The sequence below is a fragment of the Bombina bombina genome, chromosome 10 (assembly GCF_027579735.1).
Source record: "Bombina bombina isolate aBomBom1 chromosome 10, aBomBom1.pri, whole genome shotgun sequence".
Taxonomy (NCBI): Eukaryota; Metazoa; Chordata; class Amphibia; order Anura; family Bombinatoridae; genus Bombina; species Bombina bombina.
Window position 1 is genome coordinate 107244992 of NC_069508.1, and position 27470 is coordinate 107272461.

Consider the following 27470-nt stretch of genomic DNA (forward strand, 5'->3'; position numbering starts at 1 on the left):
AGAAATGTAGGGTGTAAGTTAAGTTATGTTAAAAATGTAGGTTGTAGGTTAAGTTATGTTAAGAAAATATAGGGTGTAGGTTAAGTTATGTTAAGAAATGTAGGGTGTAGGTTAAGTATGTTAAGAAATGTAGGGTGTAGGTTAAGTTATGTTAAGAAATGTAGGGAGTAGGTTAAGTTATGTTAAGAAATGCAGGATGTAGGTTAAGTTATGTTAAGAATTGTAGGGAGTAGGTTAAGTTATGTTAAGAAATGTAGGGTGTAAGTTAAGTTATGTTAATAAATGTAGGGTGTAGGTTAAGTTATGTTAAGAAATGTAGGGTGTAAGTTAAGTTATGTTAAGAAATGTAGGTTGTAGGTTAAGTTATGTTAAGAAATGTAGGGTGTAGGTTAAGTTATGTTAAGAAATGTAGGGTGTAAGTTAAGTTATGTTAAGAAATGTAGGGTGTAGGTTAAGTTATGTTAAGAAATGTAGGGTGTAGGTTAAGTTATGTTAAGAAATGTAGGGTGTAGGTTAAGTTATGTTAAGAAATGTAGGGAGTAGGTTAAGTTATGTTAAGAAATGCAGGGTGTAGGTTAAGTTATGTTAAGAAATGTAGGGAGTAGGTTAAGTTATGTTAAGAAATGTAGGGTGTAAGTTAAGTTATGTTAATAAATGTAGGGTGTAGGTTAAGTATGTTAAGAAATGTAGGGTGTAAGTTAAGTTATGTGTATGAAATGTAGGGTGTAGGTTAAGTTATGTTAAGAAATGTAGGGTGTAAGTTAAGTTATGTTAAGAAATGTAGGTGTAGGTTAAGTTATGTTAAGAAATGTAGGGTGTAGGTTAAGTTAAGTTAATAAATGTAGGGTGTAGTTAAGTTATGTTATGAAAATGTAGGGTGTAGGTTAAGTTATGTTAAGAAATGTAGGGTGTAAGTTAAGTTATGTTAAGAAATGTAGGGTGTAGGTTAAGTTATGTAGGGTGTAGGTTAAGTTATGTTAAGAAATGTAGGGTGTAGGTTAAGTTATGTTAATAAATGTAGGGTGTAAGTTAAGTTATGTTATGAAATGTAGGGTGTAGGTTAAGTTATGTTAAGAAATGTAGGGTGTAAGTTAAGTTATGTTAAGAAATGTAGGGTGTAGGTTAAGTTATGTAGGGTGAAGGTTAAGTTATGTTAAGAAATGTAGGGAGTAGGTTAAGTTATGTTAAGAAATGTAGGGTGTAAGTTAAGTTATGTTAAGAAATGTAGGGTGTAAGTTAAGTTATGTTATGAAATGTAGGGTGTAGGTTAAGTTATGTTAAGAAATGTAGGGTGTAAGTTAAGTTATGTTAAGAAATGTAGGGTGTAAGTTAAGTTATGTTAAGAAATGTAGGTTGTAGGTTAAGTTATGTTAAGAAATATAGGGTGTAGGTTAAGTTATGTTAAGAAATGTAGGGTGTAGGTTAAGTTATGTTAAGAAATGTAGGGTGTAGGTTAAGTTATGTTAAGAAATGTAGGGAGTAGGTTAAGTTATGTTAAGAAATGCAGGATGTAGGTTAAGTTATGTTAAGAATTGTAGGGAGTAGGTTAAGTTATGTTAAGAAATGTAGGGTGTAAGTTAAGTTATGTTAATAAATGTAGGGTGTAGGTTAAGTTATGTTAAGAAATGTAGGGTGTAAGTTAAGTTATGTTAAGAAATGTAGGTTGTAGGTTAAGTTATGTTAAGAAATGTAGGGTGTAGGTTAAGTTATGTTAAGAAATGTAGGGTGTAAGTTAAGTTATGTTAAGAAATGTAGGGTGTAGGTTAAGTTATGTTAAGAAATGTAGGGTGTAGGTTAAGTTATGTTAAGAAATGTAGGGTTTAGGTTAAGTTATGTTAAGAAATGTAGGGAGTAGGTTAAGTTATGTTAAGAAATGCAGGGTGTAGGTTAAGTTATGTTAAGAAATGTAGGGAGTAGGTTAAGTTATGTTAAGAAATGTAGGGTGTAAGTTAAGTTATGTTAATAAATGTAGGGTGTAGGTTAAGTTATGTTAAGAAATGTAGGGTGTAAGTTAAGTTATGTTATGAAATGTAGGGTGTAGGTTAAGTTATGTTAAGAAATGTAGGGTGTAAGTTAAGTTATGTTAAGAAATGTAGGGTGTAGGTTAAGTTATGTTAAGAAATTTAGGGTGTAGGTTAAGTTATGTTAAGAAATGTAGGGTGTAGGTTAAGTTATGTTAAGAAATGTAGGGAGTAGGTTAAGTTATGTTAAGAAATGCAGGGTGTAGGTTAAGTTATGTTAAGAAATGTAGGGAGTAGGTTAAGTTATGTTAAGAAATGTAGGGAGTAGGTTAAGTTATGTTAAGAAATGTAGGGTGTAAGTTAAGTTATGTTAAGAAATGTAGGTTGTAGGTTAAGTTATGTTAAGAAATGTAGGGTGTAGGTTAAGTTATGTTAAGAAATGTAGGGTGTAAGTTAAGTTATGTTAAGAAATGTAGGGTGTAGGTTAAGTTATGTTAAGAAATGTAGGGTGTAGGTTAAGTTATGTTAAGAAATGTAGGGTGTAGGTTAAGTTATGTTAAGAAATATAGGGAGTATGTTATGTTATGTTAAGAAATGCAGGGTGTAGGTTAAGTTATGTTAAGAAATGTAGGGAGTAGGTTAAGTTATGTTAAGAAATGTAGGGAGTAGGTTAAGTTATGTTAAGAAATGTAGGGTGTAGATTAAGTTATGTTAAGAAATGTAGGGTGTAAATTAAGTTATGTTAATAAATGTAGGGTGTAGGTTAAGTTATGTTAAGAAAAGGGCGGCATTGCACAAGCATTTCACTAGCATACACTGTCTGCATTTAGCGATGTTGGACGAACATGATCCTCTACAGCGGATCATGTCCACCCGACAGTTAATAAATCTACCCCTATATCATTATTTTTTCCCATAATTACTCCTTTGTTAATTATCAGATACTTTCAGAATATTCTGTTGAGGAAAATAGGATAGCAAGGTTTATCCTTATTCTGAAACTGTAAAAAAATATATTTTCTGAAATAATATATTAAAATACAGAATCTTATAAGACAAAAATGAATAAATTATCCTGATTTTGATAAACCACAAAGTAACAAAGTTCAGCTCAATCTCATCAAACCTGAAGAAAAGAAAGCAGTTTTTTTCCTTGCAAAGTGCCAAGTCTCCGAGCAAAGTCATTACTTGGCTTGTTCCGCGGATGTTAATATGAAGTCTGTTACATGGCAAGCAGCATAATATACAGGTGCCTGCTCATTGCCTTCCGGCTGTGCACCTGATCCCATATGAGATTTAGCATTAACACCAGCTGAAGAAGATGCAGTCTCCTTAATATATAATGTTTCTTAAAAATATGAGGTTTGGTTGGCTTGGGTTTTGCTATATACAGTAGTTGACAGCTGACAATTTTTCCAGTCTCAGAAAAATGATATGCATGAAATTATAGAAACCACTTGTGTATATATTGCTGATCATTTCCACAAGACTATGTGTGCTTTTCTTTTTCTTCCCATGTTTAGAAATGTTTATTACATAAAAATGTAATTAGGTGAATCAGGAACAAAATCAGCTCATTAGAATATTCCTTTTGTAAAATAACATGCTAATATGTTCTAGTCGAGATCAAATTTGAAGGTATTAAAGGGACGCTGAACCCAATTTTTTTCTTTTGTGATTCAGATAGAGCATGCAATTTTAAGCAACTTTCTAATTGACTCCTATTATTAAATTGTCTTCATTCTCTTGGTATCTTTATTTGAAATGTAAAAATGTAAGTTTAGATGCTGGCCCATTTTTGGTGAACAAACTGGTTTGTTCTTGCTGATTGGTGGATAAATCCACCCACCAATAAACAAGTGCTTTCCATGGTTCTGAAAAATAAAATAGCTTAGATGCCTTCTTTTTCAAATAAAGAAAGCAAGAGAACGAAGAAAAAGGTGTAAATTAGAAAGTTGCTTAAAATTGCATGTTCTATCTGAATCACGAAAGAAAAAAATTGGGTTCAGTGTCCCTTTAAAGGGATATTAAACCCAAAAAGGTTCCTTTGTGATTCACACAGAACAAACAATTTTAGTTTCCATTTTACTTATATTATCAAATTTGCTTCAATCTCATGATATTCTATGTTGAAGAGATACCTAGGTAAATGCCTGGAGCACTATATGGCAGGAAATAGTGCTGTCACCTAGTGCTCTTGAAAATGGATAACATTCTTGCAAAACTGCTGCCATATATTGCTCCAGAAATTGCCCAGCTCTTAAGCATACATCCCTGTTTTTCAACAAAAGATACCAAGAGTACGAAGAAAAAAATGATAATAGAAATAAATTAGAAATTTGTTTAAAATCAACCGGCTCTATCTGAATCATAAAAGAAAAAATTTGAGTTTCATATCCCTTTAACTTGCATAGACAAACAAATACCAATTTTATGAATGTATCAAAGTGGCAGAGAACCAATAAGAATGTTCAAATATATTAAGGGGGATTAATATAATTAAGGATAACAGACTTAAAATATTGGAACAGGATCAAAATTTAAAATGTGAGATGTCAAGGTCAGATGTAATCTCCAAAAACTAATTTTACTCAAAGGCAGATAGATGTGGAAAATAGATTTCAAACAAAATGATTCGGGAAACTATAGACAAGGAATTTATGTAGGTAAAGATAGCTAATTGTGCTGATATCTTTTATATAGGAATATAGCAAGGCTAAATAGGTGTTTTGGTTCTTATTTACTGTCTAAAAATATTTTTCTTACCTAGGCATTTCAAGAGGCATTAAATAAAAAAATGTGTAAGTTAAAGAATATCAGTAAAATATGTTAAAATATTTTTTGCACAAAATAAGGTCTTGTAAAAGCAGCTTAAATTAAATTCGAAAGTAACAAGAAATGCTTGTTTGCACAAAACCAGTCCCTAGGGATCAATTTTTCATTGGCTGATTAGCACAACTCCAACAGCTTTATTAGTAAACAGGAACAACTCACCATGGGAACATCCTTTTTTTTATTGAATACATTTAAAAAAAGGAAAACTTTGAGTTTAATGTCTATTTAAATAGAGTGACTTGGCAGAAAATAAGAGGTCTTGTGGTTCTACCTGCCTGCTCAACCAAACACACGTCAAAGCTGATGCATTAAGGTGAGCTACTTTCCCCCTGATGCACAACAAAATATTAACTTTGATAAATCCCCACAACTATGGGCTTGTTTACATTGACCCATAATTAGCTTTGTGCGACATCACAAACTGATAAATATGCGGTCGGAAGCAATTTTATTTATTGGGGTCTATTTAACAAGGGCCAAATGGTCCCTGTTCCCCTTGTTTCTGCGCAAGCCTTCAGACTTGCCGGAAACAGGAGTTAAGAAGCAGTGATCTTAAGTCTGCTGCTCCTAAACTCATACGCCGCCTCTGAGGCGGCGTATAGCAATCCGCCCGATCATGTACGATTGGCCGCGAATCTGCGGGGGGCAGTATTGCACAAGCAGTTCACAAGAACTGCTGGTGCAATGATAAATGCCAACAGCGTATATAGCTGACCATGTCTTTCCGCACATATATAAATAGACCCCATTGACTGCATCTGATGGCGCGTTATACCTCAATATCGGCAGCCAGCATCCGGTTGCCAAAAATGTTTTTGTGTCCTATAGAAAGTATTAGAAGCCGTTAAGCGATAACATACCAGGTTTCCAATTAAAGAGCAAACCATAAATAAATTGTCAGAGGCTGTCGATGCATCAACAAAAAATCACACCCAGCTCAACTAGGTGTAAAAGAGGAAACCTACTGCCCATTGAAAATGTAAAACTTTCAAATAATTTGTGCTTCAATGTAGAAACAAAATTGTAATATAAAATATTTATTGTTTTCCATGTATTGGAATAGTTGCACTATCAGTATGTATTTACATATAAAAATGTATGCAAGCACTTAACTACATAATTCAAACTAGATCTATGCCGAGGGCAGCAATACATATTACATAACTTAGTAAAAAATATAATTATAATAAAAAATAGTATTTGCTTTTAGTTAAAATTATGTATTATATATAAGTGTATCTTTGTTTTTGTTTCTCTTTAGAGGTGATTACAGATAAGGAAGACGGACATTAAACGTACATTTTATAGTGTAAGGTCGGGTTACCATAGCAACTAACTTGATTTTCAAGAAATCTGACATTGGAAGGAAGTAGTAACACAACGTTAACTTACACCTACAAAATATTTCAATAAAAACCTGGTACTAAAATGGAGCGGTAAACTACCTTTAGCTGTCGGCTCCATTTTTTACGGCTCAATGAAAGCAAGCTCTATGCTGCTAAGTAAGAGATTTCAAATTAGCAGGAGTGAAACTGGGCTCCAACTATCCAAGTATGCATGCATGCAAAACATATATGCCCTGGTTGTTCTCTTATATATCTTTTTTCTTATTAACAAGTTCCAATCAGTTCACTGTTATTTATTAAATGCTTGGGTCCAGCTGGGTGCAGAAGCCTTGGACTGTATCACTAAGCACTGCCCGCTGCAGCATCCCTTTACAGATTGCTTGAAAACATTGCTTCACATACTGCTGAAGGCACATAGGGCCCCACATACAAAGGGCAGTGCAGACAAGGAACCTGTCTGCAAGGCTTTGCATCAAATGGGCAGCAGACCCTGTACGCCTGCTGCCCAGATGTATAATTACACACTTGCTTGTGTAATGCCGCCCCCCTTCTCTCTTGCGAGGGGAGGGCCTGTCAATCACTCTGAGCAAGCGTGTTCATGGTGATTTCAATATGCCAACATAGAGGTAAGGGAGATTGTAAAAAGCAGTGGTCTAGTGAACATTGCTTCTTGCACAGCGGGAAGCAGGATTGCATGTACAAGCCTGTCCCACAAGGGCTCAAAAACCGGTTACTCTGCTTAGTACATTGAGGTCATAGTTCTCAAAATGTCCACAATCCTAATCCTTCATCAGTATATCCTAATGCAAATGGGCCATATTTCAACAGATCAACATTAACAGGCCCATTTATCAAGCTCCGTACGGCCGTGAGTCTTCAGACTCGCCAGAAACATAAGTTATGAAGCAGCGGTCTAAAGACCGCTGCTTCATAACCCTGTCCGCCTGCTCTGAGCAGGCGGACAGGAATCGCCAGAAATCAACCCGATCGAGTATGATCGGGTTGATTGACACCCCCCTGCTGGCGGCCGATTGGCCGCGAGTCAGCAGGGGGCGGCGTTGCACCAGCAGCTCTTGTGAGCTGCTGGTGCAATGTTAAATGCGGAGAGCGTATTGCTCTCCGCATTTAGTGAGGTCTTGCGGACCTGATCCGCAGTGTCGGATCAGGTCCGCAAGCCCTTTGATAAATGGGCCCCTAATAGTCAATTTAATATTAGACGTAAATTGGATATTTTTTAATTGAGTTCTCTGGATCATGAGAGTTTCATTTTGATCTCAATGTCCTTCAAGTATCATGTTTTTTTGCATATCTTTTACTGGATAGATATACTGGGATATCCTGTTTAATGATGGATACCAAACAACCCTCAACTTTCATATGGACACTGGGGAAAATGTTGACTTTTCTGTCCTTTATAAACCAGAAGAGTAGGGCAAGTTATATTAAAGAAGAAATAATACAGTTCTGCATCTGTAGAAAACTGAAGTTCTTTTTATTCATGTATTCCTTCCAAAACTGCTTTATAAAGCAATAAATAAAATGTTCTTGCATAAATGTAAGCATTCAACTCTGGAGACAAACACATCTCCATTATTGACCCAGCTGGATAAGTAGTCATTACTTGACCATAGTAATAATGGATATAATGTTTTTTGAAAGTTAAATTATAGTCCTGGACTAATTTGATTTTAATTGCTTTTTTATCTTAATGTTAACATTTATTTTAATATTAGCAGCTGTTTTGATCCAATTTATGGTTATCTCTAAACCACTAATGTTCAGAACTTTAATAAAAAAACTTGGTTTATATCTTATCCCTGGTTAATAAGATATCATGTCAGAACTGTAAATTAAGACAATGAAAAAGATTAATTACACATTTATGCTTGGGTTAGTTAAATACATCTTTTTTCGTAAGTCTACATACCTCTCACGAAGTAAGATGAATTGAGGTGGACGCAAGCAATGCTTACTGAGGTTAATCAGTCGGCGCATTTGACGCTGTGATCTGTTCAGGAGCTGTTTGAAGCTGGCTCGTAATTGCTCATAACGTCGTACAAGTTGGGGATCTGCATTCCAGAGCTTTGATATAGCTGTGGCGTTCAGAAATCGGTCTGTAGGGAGGTTTTTCAAAAACAAACGGAACTCCACTGCAAAAAAACAATAAAGGTATAGAGTGGGTACAGGAGTTACAATTCTTTATCTGAGTCCCTATTCACAAGCAACCTAGCTTTTCCCATGGGCATCACTAAAATATACACAGGCATAATATAATATAAGTTGTGTGGGAAGTAGAATACAGCCGCAACAAGTGAAGCTGTAAGCTTTCTGGTACAGGGTTGCGCAAAATCACAGATTGATATATAACCAATGCTTAAAGGGACACTGTACCCAAATTTTTTCTTTTGTGATTCAGATAGAGCATGCAATTTGAAGCAACTTTCTAATGTACTCCTATTATCAAATTTTCTTCATTCTCTTGGTATGTTTATTTGAAAAGCAAGAATTTAAGTTAGATGCCGGCCCATTTTTGGTGAACAACCTGGGTTGTCCTTGCTTGATTGGGCAGCACCAATAAACAATTGCTGTCCATGGTTCTGAACCACAAATTTGCTGGCTCCTCAGCTTAGATGCCTTCTTTTTCAAATAAAGATATCAAGAGAACGAAGAAAAATTGATAATAGAAGTAAATTAGAAAGTTGCTTAAAATTGCATGCTCTATCTGAATCACAAAAGAAAAAATGTGGGTACAGTGTCCCTTTAAGCTGTGTAAACAAGGATGTCCTATATAAATAATATACAAAATATTCTGATTATTTTGAGGAAAAATGTGCTATGGATAAAGTTTTCAGTGAGCGGGAGAACCCTTTCCTGGTAATCCCTGAAATGAAATGCTATAAGGAAGGTACTGAAAATAAATCCAGTGCCTAAAGAACAACCCTCCTCAAAAAATAATAAATATATTCAAATATGATAGGTAGATGAATGAACATACAATAATTCACTAATATAAATGACCTGGTGGTCACATCCATAACACATTACAATTTACAATGGATATTCAGCAAAAAATATATATATATAAAAATATAATAAAATAAAAAAATAAAAAGGGGATACAGAAAAATAATAATGATACAAGTGAGTCCCAGAGAAGAAACTTTGAAGTACGTATCCTATTGAGGCTTGTATGTAGTAAATATCCTATTGCAGCTTATATACTGTACTTACTGGGCTCTACCCCAATCATATGAGGTAAGTATTAGGTGAAATCAAGTTGATAATTGCGTCAGGGCTGTATGATCCGATAGTGAAGGAGATTTCAGCTCCACGATCCCTGCAGACGTCTCTTGTCTGCTTCTGTTGAGGTGGCACGTCACCTATTCATGCAGAATCTTCATAAATAGGAGCTTTTCTCCGTGGATCATTAATCATATGTTTAAAAGAAGAGATGACAGAACATAGCGTAATCCCGTTTTTATTAGTAAAAATAAAAGTATATAAGTATCCAAAAACACACTTACATGAATAAACCTCAATGTGAATGAGGTAACTTTGAAGCATAAAACAAGGCAAAGGTCAGTAGCAGATGACAATGTATGAAATTCACTAGTTTCAACTCTGCTCTCAATGCTGCTGATCCGTTATAATCAAAGTGCTGCACCGGCCGGTTGCAACTTTGTTCTAAAATATTGTTCTTGGAAACGTTCCAAAAATTGAGATTCTAATCCGACAGAAAGATGGGAGCTGAGTGCTTCAGCTCCTGTAACCTTACGCGTTTTGAAGGATATGCTTGATAAGCGCCTTCTTCGTCAGAAGTATAGAGATACATCTGCAGGGATCGTGGAGCTGAAATCTCCTTCACTATCGGATCATACAGCCCTGACGCAATTATCGACTCGATTTTGCCTAATACTTACCTCCTATGATTGGGGTAGAGCCCAGTAAGTACAATATATAAGCTGCAATAGGATATTTACTACATACAAGCCTCAATAGGATACGTACTTCAAAGTTTCTTCTCTGGGACTCACTTGTATCATTATTATTATTATTTTTCTGTATCCCCATATTATTATTTTTTTTTTTTTAATTATATTTTTATATATATATTTTTATTTTGCTGAATATCCATTGTAAATTGTAATGTGTTATGGATGTGACCACCACTAGAGGTAATTTATATTAGTGAATTATTGTACGTTCATTCATCTACCTATCATATTTGAATATATTTATTATTTTTGAGGAGGGTTGTTCTTTAGGTGCTGGATTTATTTTCAGTACCTTCCTTATATAATCTAATATAAATCTATATATGCGATTGATACACTTAGAAGCTTAGAAAAGTGCCTTAGATCTATCATTTATGACAGAAATCATACATGTAATTTAGTTGATACTGTTTTATATAAAATGGCTGGTATCTCAAACTATGTGCTACAGTTTTTATACTCTGACATTCTTATTGATCTATTGCACTTACTATACTTCTTTATTTGTAACGTACATCAGGGTTTGCTACTTAGGACAAACACGGTCGAGTTAGCGTACATGACAAATTGTACACGGTCCTGAAATATTAAATATAAAATATTAAAGCATATTAATAAAAACTATTAAAAATTATTATACATACTGTAATATATATATATATATATATATATATATATATATATATATATATATGATATGGATTATTTAGAATATTGTAGAGTATGTATAATAATTTTTATGAATATTTTTTATTTTATATTTAATATTTCAATAATTTGCATTGAAGTTGGCAATTCTTCACGTGTGTTAACCCGACCGTGTAAGTCCTAAGTCGTGAACCCCGATGCACATTACTTTATATTCCTATGTTTTTCGCATAGATATTTTTTACTATATATATATATATATATATATATATATATATATATATATATACATGTTGATTGGAGTAGCCGCGTTAAGTCCAGAGATTTAGATATCAAAATAACAAGAGTATTGCATTGAGCAATGAAACTTTTTTTTTATTTGACTAACTATACATTTATCTATGTCCTGTATGTTAACAACATTAGAATATGATATTTTCATTACTGCTGTTAGCGAGCAAGTATGGGTGTTAGGTTTTTCCAATTTGTGCTCTCCATTGACTTTTATAGGGAGAATACGTTAACACGATTGCGATATTTGGATATCTCTCATCGGGATTCGCTTACATGCAAACCTTTTACTTTCAACTTGTAATATGAGTGCAACCAGACTTGTGCAAAACGCTTCTGAGTAGTGAAGTTAACGTGCGAGCGGTAGCTCAAAATAACGCTCCACTCCTACTCTAGCCCTAAGTGAGTTTAAGAGACACTGTACGTACTACATATATTGAATACCATTTTTGCATACAAAACATGCAAAATCTGATTAAATTTAAACTGAAACAAATACAGATTTATCAGTTGTGTTCGTTCTACTAATGTTGTTTGGTTGATAGGAAAAGCTTTTATGTTATATTTATTTAGGCAATAAAAATGTAGCTTTCCCAAATTAATTTTCTTAAATGGCTTTGTACTGAGTAAATCCATCTGATATTCTGAAATGAAGCCCCTTACCAATAGTATTTCAATCAAGAAAACAATTTTCCTACCAGGTTGATTTTCATTTTAAATATCTGATTCAAGGTAATTTTAACTCTTTAATACCTGTTTTGACCATTTTTAGGGGGCTGTCAATATTTTACGTGCTCAGCTTACATTTGAAAAAGAACTACTCCGAAGTTTCATTAAAATTTTACAATATTGAATCTATTACATTTTTTAGCTAAGAAAAATCTTCCCAAATATAGAATGCACATCTGATTGCAATTAAGTATTTGGATGTTGTAAAAAAATGTAATTAAATTAACTCAAAATGATTCTGTAATTACCACGCACACAGGACAGTCTTTAGAAATAATGAATTCTGTGATAAACGTCTCCTTTCTCGTTGTCACCTTATTTTTTTTGCTTTTATGTTAGTTTGTGAAAATAACTGTTGCCTATTTTTTTAATTTTTTTTAGTTGTTTGCTGAATTCAAGTGTAGGGAGTTCAATGTTCCAGAATAATCTCAAACACACGTTGGGTGTGATAACTAATTGAAACACAAGCAATAATTTAAAAACAAGTGCTATTACACACAAAAAGAAAACAACAATTTTCATAAGAGTTGTGATTTCAAGATAAACTCTAAAATATAGAATACATATAAATGCAATTAAACTATCCTTTGTAAAATTTAACATGACATAATTATCAATGCAATGTTAGCTAATGACTTATTGAACATACAATATAAAATAAATTGATGCTGGTAAAATATCATATCATAATTAGACTATAATATTATATTCAGTCTAGATAACCCTGCAATGTGGGCTTAAATAGAAATTGAGTTGACATTTTGACAATGCATGTACTGTATGTGACAGAAGTATTAAGTAGTTGTTAAAGGGGAAGTCTTAGTCAAAATTAAACTTTCATGATTCAGATAGGGATTGTAATTTTAAACAACTTTCCAATTTACCTTTATCATCAAATTTTCTTTGTTTCTTGGTATTCTTAGTTGAAAGCTAAACCTAGGTAGGTTCATATGCTAATTTCTAAGCCTTTGAAGGCCGCCTTTTTTCTGAATGCATTTGACAGTTTTTCCACATCTAGACAGTGCTAGTTCATGTGTGCCATATAGAGGACATTGTGCTCACGCCCGTGGAGTTACCTAGGAATCAGTATGTATTGGCTTAAATGCATGTGTGTCAAAAGAACTAAAATAAGGGGGCAATCTCCAGAGGCTTAGATACAAGGTAATCATAGAGGTAAAAAGTATATTGATATAACTGTGTAGGTTATGTAACACTGGGGAATGGGTAATAAAGGAAGTATCTATCTTTTTTAATTATTATTATAGGTTATTTGTAGAGCGCCAACAGATTCTGCAGTGCTACAAACATAGGTGGTATACAAGAAAACATTTATAGCGATCAAATGGGTAGAGGGCCCTGCCAAGAGTCACACTGTTGTAGTCAGCTCTTAAGAAGGTGAACTACAAACAGCTTGGCTCTTAGGCTTCCATGCTAAGGGGGTTCAAAGGGATAACAATGGAGGAGAGGAACTGGTACAAAGAAATGTTAGTGTAGGTTGTATGCATCCTTGAACAGTAGAGTCTTTAGGAAGCGCTTGAAGCTTTCAAAACTAGGGGAGAGTCTTGTGGAGTGAGGCAGAGAGTTCAACAAGATGGGAGCTAGTCTGGAGTTGTCCTGTAAACGGGAATGTGAGGAGGTAACAAGAGAGGAGAGTAGGAGGTCATGAGCAGAGCGAAGGGGACGGGAGGGAGAGTATCTGGAGACAAGGTCTGAGATATAGGGGGGAGCAGTGCAGTTGAGGGCCTTGTATGTCAGAGTCAGAATTTTGTGTTTAATCCTGGAGGCAAGAGGAAGCCAGTGAAGGGATTGGCAGAGAGGTGCAGTAGATGAAAAGCGACCTGTAAGGAAGATGAGTCTGGCAGAGACATTCATTATGAATTGTAAAGAAGCTAGATGGCAGCTAGGAAGACCAAAGAGGATAGAATTGCTGTAGTCGAGGCGGAAAAGGAGGAGGGAGTGGATTAAGATCTTAGTTGTGTCTTGTGTAAGGAAGTGTCTAATTTTAGAGATGTTTTTAAGGGGGAAACGGTAGGATTTAGCCAAGGACTGAATGTGAGGAGTGAAAGAAAGATCTGAGTCAAATGTGACCCCAAGGCATCAGGCATGCAGGGTATGGGTAATGATTGAGTTGTCAAAAGTTATAGAGAGATTGGGGGTGGAGATTTTGGAGGAAAGGGGGAAAATATGAAGCTCAGTTTTGGAGAGATTTAGCTTACGGTAGTGAGAGGACATCCAGGAAGAGATGTGAGAAAGACAGTTAGTGACACGGGTTAGCAAGGAAGGAGATAGGCCTGGTGCAGAGAAGTAGATAAAACTTCTGGAGCAGAGTGTCCCTTTAATAACAGTAACATAGTACTTGGTGATTTTCAAATATAAGTTTAATACTTAGTTTAATAGTGCTTAGACTGGTACAACCAATCGCAAGTTGTATTGCCCATCACATTGAAGAAAGTCAAATATACGTCTAGTGATTCTGAGAGACACAGGATGCTCATACAATAGCAGATGAAGAAGCTAAGGCAGTCTGTGGTGGTGTTATGATTTGTGATTGACTGTACTGCCTGCCTTATCACAATATTAAAAAGTAAATGATTGGGAGTAATGTTGTAAGTAAGCACTCATGGGGGTATAAAAATGAAGCGCTTTGTAATGTGTTACTGTTACAGTTCTATCTCTCTCCCATAAAGTTAAAATTTCTATGTTATTGGGAGCGGGAGTGATACCCCATTTGCTTTCCAACAAAAAAGATAAAGGTACAACAAGTGTTCCATCCATTTACATTTCACTAGCTAAACATTTATATTGAATCAAGGTTACGACAGATATCTACTGAAGTTCTTGAAAGACAATTATCTGTTTCATAAAGAAGCCTTTTCTCTGGGCAAAAGATGAATTATAATAATTGACAGAATATCAGTACATGTGTTACCAGGAGGGTTATAGTAGATATTTCCTGTAAAATATATAAATGCAATTATAGCTGCACAAAAGAACAGCTATAGTTCAAGTTTACTAGGACATTCAATGTTAAAAGCCTTTTTTTACATACCTTCTGAATGGATGAACAAATGTGATTGATATTTTGCATTTGATCTCAAAATAGAAATTACCACCAACGCTTAAAATATTAAGGGCTGGATTACAAGTGGAGTGCTAATTTAGTGCGCACCCGCAAACGGGCAATAAATAACCAGCCATTACAAGTGGCTGGTTACTGCTACCGTGAACTTGCGTTAGCAATTAGTGCTCAGAAAATTAACCAGAGATCAGATCTCTGGTTAATTTTCTAAAAGTGCCCCAAATGCCCCCCCAAATAAATAGTCTTTTAGGTTTGTATGGGAAAAAATACATTTTTTTTTCATAAAAACTAAAAGACCCTTTAACTAAAAACTACTGCACTAGACAGTTTTTTAGGGGTTAAAAGTGGGTGGTTTGTGGGGTCTTAGAAAAATACGGGCACTGAAAAGTGCCTTTATATTGCTATGGGAACTGTATATACTGCTTACATACATATATATTATTGTGTTTAATATGTGTATATACACCATATTATACACATAAAATATTAAGTATTATAATCATATAGATAGATATATATTTATATTTGTTGGCCAGTGCTGCGCTACTTATCCCTTTCGCTTGCGCAAGTTCTCATGCCATGTCTCACTGCATGCGAATGAGACTTCCATTGGAGCCTATGGAAGCGCAATCTCGCATTGCATCTAACTCGTAATACCAGCGCTACATTTGTGAAAGCAATATTGGGTGTGTTCCACTTATCATCTGGCCCTAAATTATTAAGATGTGAACAAAGATTGATGTTCCCATATTGGAACATACTAACTTTTAGACTATGCTATAGCCAAAATACTGCACCAGTCTTCATGAAACATAGCAGGGATATGGATCTTCTGGTTTACAGTATTTTAGTTGTTTCAAAACAGTTTGAATTGCACCCGTAACCATCATATTGCATCTTGAGTTTTTTTGTATTGATTTTAAAGTTATTCTTATTTATATGAATCTCACTTTAAATTAGAATGCATGCTTGAATTTGGAAAAAACAAGTAACAAGAAACTGGGGTAATGCAGGTTTTTCATGAAGGATCTCATTTGGATTTTTATAGTCTATTACGGGGGACAAAATACATATGAGCAAAGAGAAAGTAAAAGCTGTATCATTCATTTAATATGGGTGATCACTATATCAACCCAGAGTTGGTCAATTAACTATAGGGGTATATTTATTAAAGTGTGGATGGACTTAATACGAAGTAGCGATCATGTCTGCCGCACATCGATAAATGCTGACAGCATATGCTGTCGGTATTTACCATTGCACCAGCACTTCTTGTTGAACTGCTGGTGCAATTTCGCCCCTGCAGATTGGGTGTCCATCAACCCAGATCGTATTTCGATCGGGCTGATTTCTGTCCGCTGCCTCAGAGCAGGCAGACAGGTTATGGAGCAGCGGTCTTTAGACACGGCACATCAAGCTTGCCCACGGAGCTTGATAAATTGACCCCAATATATTATTTCATAACATCTTAATTAAGATCTTTAAAACATCAAACACTGTGCACATTGCAATCATGAAAGAATACTTAGATGATCATACTGTACTTTTTTATTGTGTTTATTAGTATGTGAACTGAGTATTTTAAATAATACACTTTCATATTAAAAAAAGCAACCAAGAAATGTAATATGGTTTAAACAGATTCCGGGTGTTAAATTTAAAAAAGTCAAAAAACATCTTCAACTGTTGTTCTCTAGTTAATTGGAATAGAAGTGCTGGGGTTTTTTAAACCATTTAGAATGTAGTTGAATTAGAAAATCACTCAAAACATCATTCACAGTACTCAGCAAGGGAATTCTGATTGAAATAGACACTTGTATTTAGTTAAAATAGTGTGGAAATAAACAATTCTATATTTCTGCAGGCACATAAGTTTTTTAAAAAGAGGATCATCTTCACTTTTGATTTAATTTGTTTTAACCAATAATTAATATACAACCTACAATGTCTTTGGAATATATTGTGATCTGGGTAGGTAATTCTGATTCATGTAGTCAGGAATGTACCATTAATGTTACAGGTATAGCTTATACATACTTCCAGAAAGACAGATAATCAACCAAATACTCAATATTAATATTATGTGGCACCTACAACAGGAATTATTTACAGTAAAGATATAAAGTTGTTGTTTTTTTTGTGTGTGTTAGCAAAAATCTTGCTTTAAAAGAGCAGATGCAGATATTTTAGAACTGTCCCTCTTAAATAGGGACAGATGGGAGGTCTGGAATTCACAAATATAAACAAAGGGTTAAAACATATTATTGTGCTCAAATTAGGCACAAACCAATATATAAGGAAGATCATTTGTAAAAAGTATTTGTTTCTCCTATGTCTCATTAAAAAATACTTTATGCTCTTGATGTCCTTTGTTGAAAAGCGTACTTATGTTGGCTACACTTCTGGGACCTAGCTGAAAACATTTTGTGAGCCAAATGCAATGGCATTTATGTGTAACCACCATTCACCAACTCACAGTAGTGCACTGCTGGGCCTGAGACTACCTAGGTATAACATAATAAACCAATTAATTGAATATTAATTGAATAAATATATATATATATATACAGTATATATATATATATATATATATATATATATGTTTTTGAATTTAGTTTAATAGAACAAGTGTGACGTTTCGGGGACACACTCCCCTTCCTCAGTGTCCCCCTGAAACATCCTTTGTATAACGTTATATCCTTTGTATTTAACCACTGGCACTAGGGATGGGCGAATGTTTTGCAACATTCGAAAAATGAAATTAATTTTAACACATTTGTTCGTTCGAATCGAATTTCGAATGTTTACATAATATTCTACCATTCGATTTTTGAAAGTTCGGTTTCGAATTTTGAATTTATATATTGGTAATAGTATTTCTAATGCTTTCTTTAAATGTAATATTCGAATTATGCAATATTCGAATTCTAAAAATTCGAATTTATATATTTGTAATAGTATTTCTATAATGCTTTATTTAAATGTAATATTCGAATTCGAAAAATTCGTATTTATATGTTTGTAATAGTATTTCTAATGCTTTCTTTAAATGCAATATTCGAATTATGCAATATTCGAACGAAATAGAAACATTCAAATTAATATATTTGTATCTATTATGTATCAATTTACTAGATTCCCTACCACATGAACTATTGAACTTCTGAATAGTATTTGTTAAATAGAATGTTAAATTCGAAATTTCGAATGTGGATATTCAATCTAATTCTAAACATTCGAATTCGAAAGTGACGTTCGAAAACTGTAAATAGCATTCGATTACAGAATTTTTAAGAATATTCGTTCGTATCAACATTCGGATTTGTAATTTACACATTTGCTGATCCCTAATTGGCAGCCTGGCGGCTGATTGTAAGGTGAGAGTGCTCTCTTCTGCACTCTATATATATATATATATATATATATATATATATATATATATATATATATACACACACAGGCCTGCCCTTTGGGCATAGCAAGAGGGGTACCCGCCCCAGGCTGTGCACTTAAGGAAGCACCACATTGCCATCAGAGTTTGTTTGTTTTTTTAAATAATAATTGTCATTTTTCATCTTTTTTCTATTCAGTGACATGGGTTTAATTTGTATTCTTAAATAGATTTTGCATAATTTTGCTACCTATTTGGAAGTAATTCCTGAGTGTAGATATACACAGGAAAACTATATTTTTTCATGTACCATTTGAACGTTCATCTTATTACTTTATTAACTACATTTTTGCTTATAGGGAATATGAACAAAATGTGTTGTTTTTTCTTATTATAAAATATAATGTTAAGAAATTCAGTACTCTTATCAAAAGTAAACCCTTTTCATAAATGCCCTTACTCCTTTGTGTATTGCAGTACCAATTATATGTAGGAATTCGTCATTTTATGGAAACACATTTGCAAAGAAAGCAGAATGATTTTCTCTACTTGGTAAATATAAAACTACTATTACTCTGTTAACAAGGCCAAAATACTCCACAGACATAATTTAATGCAATAAAAGAATATGTTTGTTTTTTTGGTTTTATTTTATAGTGTACACCTTGACCAATAAAACATTTCTATAATAGGTCTTTATCTGTAAAACCTTCATCCAAGAATTGGCTTTAAAAAATTGATATTGTTATTGTATTGTTTACAGAAAATGTATTTCATGTAAATTCTTAACATATTGTTCTTTAAATGTTTTTTTCAGATCATATTAACAGGGGTTAAAGGGAAAGTCAACACCAAAATTGTTATTGTTTAAAAAGTTAGATAACGCCTTTCTACTCATTCCCCAGCTATGCACAACTAACATTGATATTTTAATATACTTTATAACAGTGATTTTCAACCTTTTTTTTGCCGTGGCACACTTTTTTACATTAAAAAATCCTGCGGCACACCACCGTCCCAAAATTTTACAAAATCACACATTGTAGCCTAAAACAGTATATATATATATATATAAATATACACACACACTGTACTGTGTGCTGTCTTGCCATGCCTCCTACAAACTATACATGACATATTGACATTCATTCACAAACAATCATAATGAATGTCTGTGAATGAATGTCAATGTCATGGTTGTAAATTATGCCTGATGAGCCTGTCACACACCACCCAAATATTTCAAAATTTGAAAGAGGGACACCCCCGGACTGTTGTCAGTCTGCCGCGGCACACCTGAGGATCTCTCACGGCACACTGGTTGAAAAACACTGCTTTAAAGCATTTAAACCTCTAAATGTCTGACTGTTTATATGCCACTGCAGACAGCCTTTTTATCACATGCTTTTTTATTAGCGTTTTACAACAAGAAACTGCTAATTAATGTGAACCATATAGATGCATTGTGCTCTCTCCCGTGGACGTTGTGCATAAACACAGCACTTATTGGCTAAAATGCAAGTAATTAGATAACAAATAAACGTCATATGATAAGGGGGCTGTCAGAAGAGGCTTAGGGGCATATTTATCAAGCTCCGTATGGAGCTTGATGCCCTTTGTTTCCGGTGAGCCTTCAGGCTTGCCGGAAACTGAAGTTATAAGCAGCGATCTAACGACCGCTGCTCCATAACTTGTCTGCCTGCTCTGAGGCGGCGGACAGAAATCAACCCGATCAGCCCCGAATAACGATCAGGTTGACTGACACCCCCTGTTAGCAGGCCGCAAATCTGCAGGGGGCGGCATTGCACCAGCAGTTCACAAGAAATGATGGTGCAATAATAAATGCTGACAGCGTATGCTGTCGGCATTTATTGATATATGTCGGACATGATACGCTACTTTGTATCATGTCCTCTTGCACATTGTTTAATATGCCCCTTAGATACAAGGTAATCACAGAGGTAAAAAGTATATTAATATAACCATGTTGGTTATGCAAAACTGGGGAATGGGTAATAAAGGGATTATCTATCTACCAATTTTGGAGTTGACTTTTACTTTAATAAAAAGTGGTAAATAAGATCGCTCCTGAGTATATTTGATACAATTATGTTTATGTTTATTGAATTCTGAGTCTAGAATAGACGACAATTTTCATTTATCATTCGCTGCCCATATTTATTATTGCACAATCAGATGCATTCCTGAACTATTAGTTAAGAGCAGCATTTGACAATCACCCCAGTCAGATCAATTCAGTGTGATTTTAATCTGCCACCTCTAGGGTAGCAGAGAGGGTTTGGAACACAACGGTCTTGATGGGGCATTCACAGTTTGCTAAATCTGCCCCATAGTAGTAGGCAGGAAGAAAAGTAAATATATGAATATGAATTCCACTGGCTCATGATATCAGATACAATACCAAATAAGTACCTGTTTTCTTAATCCTAACCTTTTTTGCATTTTCATTTATGCAGTTACACAGTTTAAAAGTTACATAACAAATTTAAACTCTAAGATGGCTGTGCCCAGTGTGATGATGCTGAGCTTCACTGATAATTGTAAGGGATTAAAATAAGAGAACAACTTTGAAGACAGCTTCAGGCGTAGAAGGAAATACAATGGCATGGTGAATAGAAAACATTCTACTAAATTTGTATTCAGCAGTTTAATGTCACTTTAAAAAGTTTTAATCAATAGAAATACTTGACCAGCAGCTTAAAGGTGGAAGCTTGGAAAAAGTCCATAAGTGTGCATAAAGGGTAGAAGTGTATCTGGGGTGTGTGTAGGAGTGGGTGAGTATCTTGTTGACGTGCATAAGGATAGGAGGATCGCCTGCATGTGTGTGAGGGAGAGAACCTGGGGGTTTGCATAAGCGTGGAGTTCAGGGATGTATTTTTGGTCGTAGGCAAACAAGGCAACTTGCCTAGGGTGGCAGATTGGGGGGCAGCACTTTTTGAGTTATATTATTAAAATGTTACATATTTACAAATGTTTGTATGCTTGCTATTTTTAAATAAAATTGCTAGCAAATGTTAAGCCTTGATTTAATGCACTACAATATTTACTTACTTAATTCATACACACAATTTTGACAAGGGGCACTATACAGGCAAGCTCCTCTTATTTCCAATTTAATTTTGAAAGGTATATATTACGCTGGTTGGTGCTAGCATTGTTTTTAATCAACAGAAAGAAATACTTGGGTAGCACTCTATGCCCAGACTATGTAGAGGCAGGAAAATATGTAATGTAAAAGATGGGTAAACAACCATAAAGAATTAAAAATCCCTATCAGAAACAACTGTGCTAATATTTCAGTAGTGTCTCATTGATTTGTACTATACGGCCTTCTGTTTGTGTAATATTTCTGAGACACTATAGTTTTATTAATTCAGAGTAACCGTTATATTGGCTTTTTAGCTACGAGCAATTTTTATAATGGTTGCTTGTGATGGTATTAGTAATTTGAAAGTTAATGTTTCAATACCACTGGTAGGGTATGTTCATATTGATAGCATCCTTGTAATCCCTTGCCACCAGGTAAATGTTTGTGACCTGTATTAAAGTTCATATCATGGCAGACATATTCCAGCTGTGTTAGAAGTGTTCTGTAGGTGGGTTTAAGGGGTTATCTCTAATCTAAAATTGAGTTGTCTTTGAAATTGTGATTCTGGGTTTTGTGTTTTTATGATATTAATAAATTCCCCCAGATTAGACTCACTGATTTTGATTTGTATTTGATTCAATCTTAACCTTGTTATTCCCAGATTGGATACATATATATCACTAAGTGTATTGCCCTTGAATCTACAGCTACTAATGTTAAATGTCATTTCGGCACTTCTATTTATTTGTATAAATTAGGATGTTAATTTTGTGTGGAGAATATATTATATTGCTCCTAGACCCTGTTTTAACTATGTTGCTGGCTTGAATTCTGAAAATTATCTGTTACTTGTGAATCATAAGCCACTTATATAAGTACTCATTCAGTGTGCAAACAGTAGTCAAATTGCTTGTTCAGTTGTACATAATTGTATATTTGCTGTGAGACCATATTGACTTATCCAACGATCCTTATAACACTTCTTATTTAATTGTATGGATTATGTAGTAATTGCATATAGTATTTTTATGGCTTCTCTATCCCCACCCCATGACCCCCATATATTGGTGGGTGTTCACCCAACAATCCTTATAACACTTCTATTTGATTATATAGATTTTAGATTGTAAATTACATATGTTATTTTTATATATATATATATATATATATATATATATATATATATATTATATATATATATATATTATATAGCTTCTCTGTCACATGACAACAATCATATCTAGCAATAATGTTGTTCACAGTTTTTGAACTTGCCACATGTAACGTGGCTCCAATATCTAGGGCTCTCAGTCTGCTCAATATTGTTAACCTGTAGGGCAGATTCTGATGGTTTTCTATATAGTTTGTGAGTCCCCACCTAAACAAAAATATATCACTGGGTATATTATCTTTAGATTTTTCAAACAACTAATCGTTAAGCATCCTTTCAGTAACTTCTATTTGTTTATAATAAATTGTAACGTTAGTTACGTGTGATGTTTCTTATATACAGCTCATCTGCCACATTATTAAATCGTATCTTGCAACATGTGTTGCTTTCAATCTGATACAGGTCACCATACAAACTAGCTCTCGTATCTGAGGCTTTCAGCACTGCCCCAATATTGTTAGCTTGTAGCGCTTTATATTAGGTAATTCTTCTATATTGCGGTAACTCTATTATATTTAACACAATTGTTCTGATTATTAAAATAACCAAACAATGGGACCCCATCGTCCCACAATAACTCCCCTCCTATATTCTCACCACACGTAATTAACATCTCCTAATTTTATACAAGTAAATAGAAGGGCTGAAAGGACATTTAAGGTTAATTAGCTGTAGATTCAAGGGCAATGCACTTATAGTAATATATATGTATCCATCTGGGAATAACAAAGTTAAGATTGAATCAAATACAAATGAAGATCAGTAAGTCCTATCTGGGGAATTTATTAATATCATTAAAACACAAAACCCAGAATCACAATTTCAAAGACAATCAATTTTAAGATTAGAGATAACCCCTGAAAACCACCTACAGAACACTTCTAACACAGCTGGAATGTGTCTGCCATGATACGAACTTTAATACAGGTCACAAACATTTACCTGGTGGCAAGGGGCTACAAGAATACTATCAATATGAACATAACCCTACCAGTGGTATTGAAACATTAACTTTTAAATTACAGGTAGCCCTCAGTTTACGCTGGGGTTTAGGTTCCAGAACGAATGGTTGTAAATCGAAACCGTTGTAAATTGAAACCCAGTTTATAATGTAAGTCAAAGGGAAGTGAGGTAGATAGGTTCCAGGCCCCTCTCAAAATTGTCATAAGTAACACCTAATACATTATTTTTAAAGCTTTGAAATGAAGACTTTAAATGCTTAAACAGCATTATAAACCTAATAAAAATAATCACACAACACAGAATATATAATTAAACTAAGTTAATATGAACAAAAACATTTGCTAAACAGCATTATAAAACCTAATAAAATAATACCACAACACAGACTTCACTTGAATTTTTCTGCAAAACAGTTCTTTCTATGCATTCCAATCTGGACTGATTTTTAGACAGGAAGATCTTGTTCCTTTGAAATCTGCTCAATAGCTCAGTCTGGTTAAACTGATTTATTTCACTTGCTTGGCTTTGCCGCAACACAAGCGGACAGCTCCCCCTACTGGCTATTTTAAGAAATGCACTGCTTCTCAATACTTTTCAATAGCAGTCACATGACTGGAAAAAAGGTTGTTATTCTGAAACGGTGTAAATTGAACCGTTGTAAACCGAGGCCACCTGTACTAACCCCATGACGAGCAACCCTTATAAAAATTGCTCGTAGCTGAAAGCCAATATATTGGTAACTCTGAATTAATAAACTATAGTGTCTCAGAAATATTACACAAACAGAAGAAGGCCGGTATAGTAAAAAATCAAAGAGATCCTACTGAAATTTTAGCACAGTTGTTTCTTAATAGGGATTTTAATTCTTTATGTTCTTTACCCATCTTTTAAATGTAACAATAAAAGTTATATGTTAACACTGTTCCAAAAGTTCTTGAATATTTACTTACTATTGGGAGCTTTTATAAGAGTATTTACTTGGTAGAGAAGAACATAATTAATGTTTTATTATACAAGCATATACATTATATATATATATATATACACATATATACATATTTAGCTTTTTTGTGGGGAATTTGTTATTTATATCATACACCCTGTGAAAACAAGTGTAATAAAGCGTTTTTGTTTGTACTTTGAATCATTGAAAACATCTATCTCGTAAAGCTTGCATGAAAATGGTGCCAAGTCTTGGGTACCCTGGTAACAGATATCTATGATTTTGCATTTGTATACAATAATTTATTTATGGTCTTCACAAACCTGAAAATAGTAAGAGCACAAAATAATTGATCCAATTTCAGTATCTAAATATACACAAAGCAAATTGTCAAAAGGCCACATCTGTATAGCAATTCCAGTTTACTATTAAAATATCTCATCAATGAAAGGAAAATATTCTTTAATGTTCAGTGTCAGCACATGAAGCAGAAGATGATTCCACAAAAGTAGGTCTGTATGAAAGCTATGCACATCATCATATGATAGGGCAAATCATTCAGGTGACAATAGGACTATAACTGCCCTAGAACAAAGTATATTCAAATGAAAAAGTAATTGGGGAGGAAATAAAACAGAGTTTCTCAAAAGTGTGGCTAAGTAGTGTAAAAATGTTAAAGCAATATAGTTATGTAACTGTATGGAAAGAGAAACAGTAGGCACTTTTACGTAACTGTTAAAGGTTACAACCAAACAATGAAGGAGCAGAGATCTGAAGACTCTTCTATTGAGTGTGGTTCAAGATAATTTGAGTATTAAAGGGGTATGAAACACAAAAAAAATACTTATCTTTCATGTAAATTGCAAGAGTCCATGAGCTAGTGACGTAAGGGATATACATTCCTACCAGGAGGGGCAAAGTTTCCCAAACCTCACAATGCCTACAAATAAACCCCCCTCACCCACACCCACAAATCAGTTTTACAAACTTTGCCTCCTATGGAGGTGGTGAAGTAAGTTTGTGCCTAGATTCTACGTTGATATGCGCTCGCAGCAGGTTGGAGCCCGGTTTTCCTCTCAGCGTGCAGTGAATGTCAGAGGATGTGAGGAGAGTATTGCCTATTTGAATGCAGTGATCTCCTTCTACGGGGTCTATTTCATAGGTTCTCTGTTATCGGTCGTAGAGATTCATCTCTTACCTCCCTTTTCAGATCGACGATATACTCTTATATATATACATTACCTCTGCTGATTTTCGTTTCAGTACTGGTTTGGCTTTCTACAAACATGTAGATGGAGTCCTGGGGGTAAGTAAGTTCTTATTTTCTGTGACACTCTAAGCTATGGTTGGGCACTTTTTTAATAAAGTTCTAAATATATGTATTCAAACATTTATTTGCCTTGACTCAGGATGTTCAACATTCCTTATTTTCAGACAGTCAGTTTCATATTTGGGATAATGCACTCTGAATCAATTATTTTTCTTACCTTAAAAATTTGACTTTTTTCCTGTGGGCTGTTAGGCTCGCGGGGGCTGAAATGCTTCATTTTATTGCATCATTTTTGGCGCGGATTTTTTTGGCGCAAAAAATCTTTCTGTTTCCGGCGTCATACGTGTCGCCGGAAAGTTACGTCATTTTTTGATGTTCTTTTGCGCCAAATAATGTCGGCGTATCCGGATGTGGCGTCATTTTGGCGCCAAAAGCATTTATGCGCCAAATAATGTGGCGGTCTTATTTGCGCTAAAAAAATATGGGCGTCGCCTTGTCTCCACATTATTTAAGTCTCATTTTTTCTTTGCTTCTGGTTGCTAGAAGCTTGTTCCTTGGCATTTTTTCCCATTCCTGAAACTGTCATTTCAAGGAATTTGATCAATTTTGCTTATATGTTGTTTTTTCTCTTACATATTGCAAGATGTCTCACGTTGCATCTGAGTCAGAAGATACTTCAGGAAAATCGTTGTCTGGTGCTGGAACTACCAAAGCTAAGTGTATCTGCTGTAAACTTTGGTAGCTGTTCTCCAGCTGTTGTTTGTAATTAATTGTCATGACAAACTTGTTAATGCAGATAATATTTCCTTTAGTAATGTACCATTACCTGTTGCAGTTCCATCAACATCTAATGTTCAGAATGTTCCTGATAACAAAAGAGATTTTTGTTTCTGAATCCATCTAAGAAGGCTATGTCTGTTATTCCTCCTTCTAGTAAACATAAAAAATCTTTTAAAACTTCTCTTTATACAGATGAATTTTAAATGAACATCATTCTAATTCTAATGACTCTTCTGGTTCAGAGGATTCTGTCTCAGAGGTTGATGCTGATAAATCTTCATATTTATTTAAAATGGAATTTATTCGTTCTTTACTTAAAGAAGTGCTAATTGCTTTAGAAATTGAGGATTCTGGTCCTCTTGATACTAAATCTAACGTTTAGATAAGGTCTTTAAATCTCCTGTGGTTATTCCAGAAGTTTTTCCTGTTCCTGGTGCTATTTCTGAAGTAATTTTCCAGAGAATGTAATAATTTGGGTAATTCATTTACTCCTCTAACGTTTTAAGCAATTATATCCTGTGCCGTCTGACAGATTAGAATTTTGGGACAAAATCCCTAAGTTGATGGGCTATTTCTACCCTTGCTAAACGTACTACTATTCCTACGTCAGATGGTACTATCGTTTAAAGATCCTTTAGATAGGAAAATTGAATCCATTTCTAAGAAAAGCTTATCTGTGTTCAGGTAATCTTCTTAGACCTGCTATATCATTGGCTGATGTTCTGCAGCTTCAACTTTTTGGTTGGAAACTTTAGCGCAACAAGTAACAGATCATGATTCTCATAATATTATTCTTCTTCTTCAACAAGCTAATAATTTTATCTGTGATGCCATTTTTGATGTTATCAGAGTTGATGTCAGGTTTATGTCTCTAGCTATTTTAGCTAGAAGAGCTTTATGGCTTAAAACTTGGAATGCTGATATGTCCTCTAAATCGACTCTACTTTCCATTTCTTTCC

The 27470-nt window shown here is 34.3% G+C and overlaps 1 protein-coding gene across 1 annotated transcript in view; it reads right to left on the reverse strand.

The window, feature by feature from the left end:
- The window catches only part of BRINP2 (BMP/retinoic acid inducible neural specific 2), a 379930-nt gene that overhangs the window by 34605 nt on the left and 317855 nt on the right, over positions 1–27470 (reverse strand). The window contains exon 7 of the mRNA XM_053693301.1: positions 8070–8292. Coding sequence (XP_053549276.1) covers positions 8070–8292 — 223 coding nt within the window. The remainder of the gene's footprint in view (positions 1–8069; positions 8293–27470) is intronic.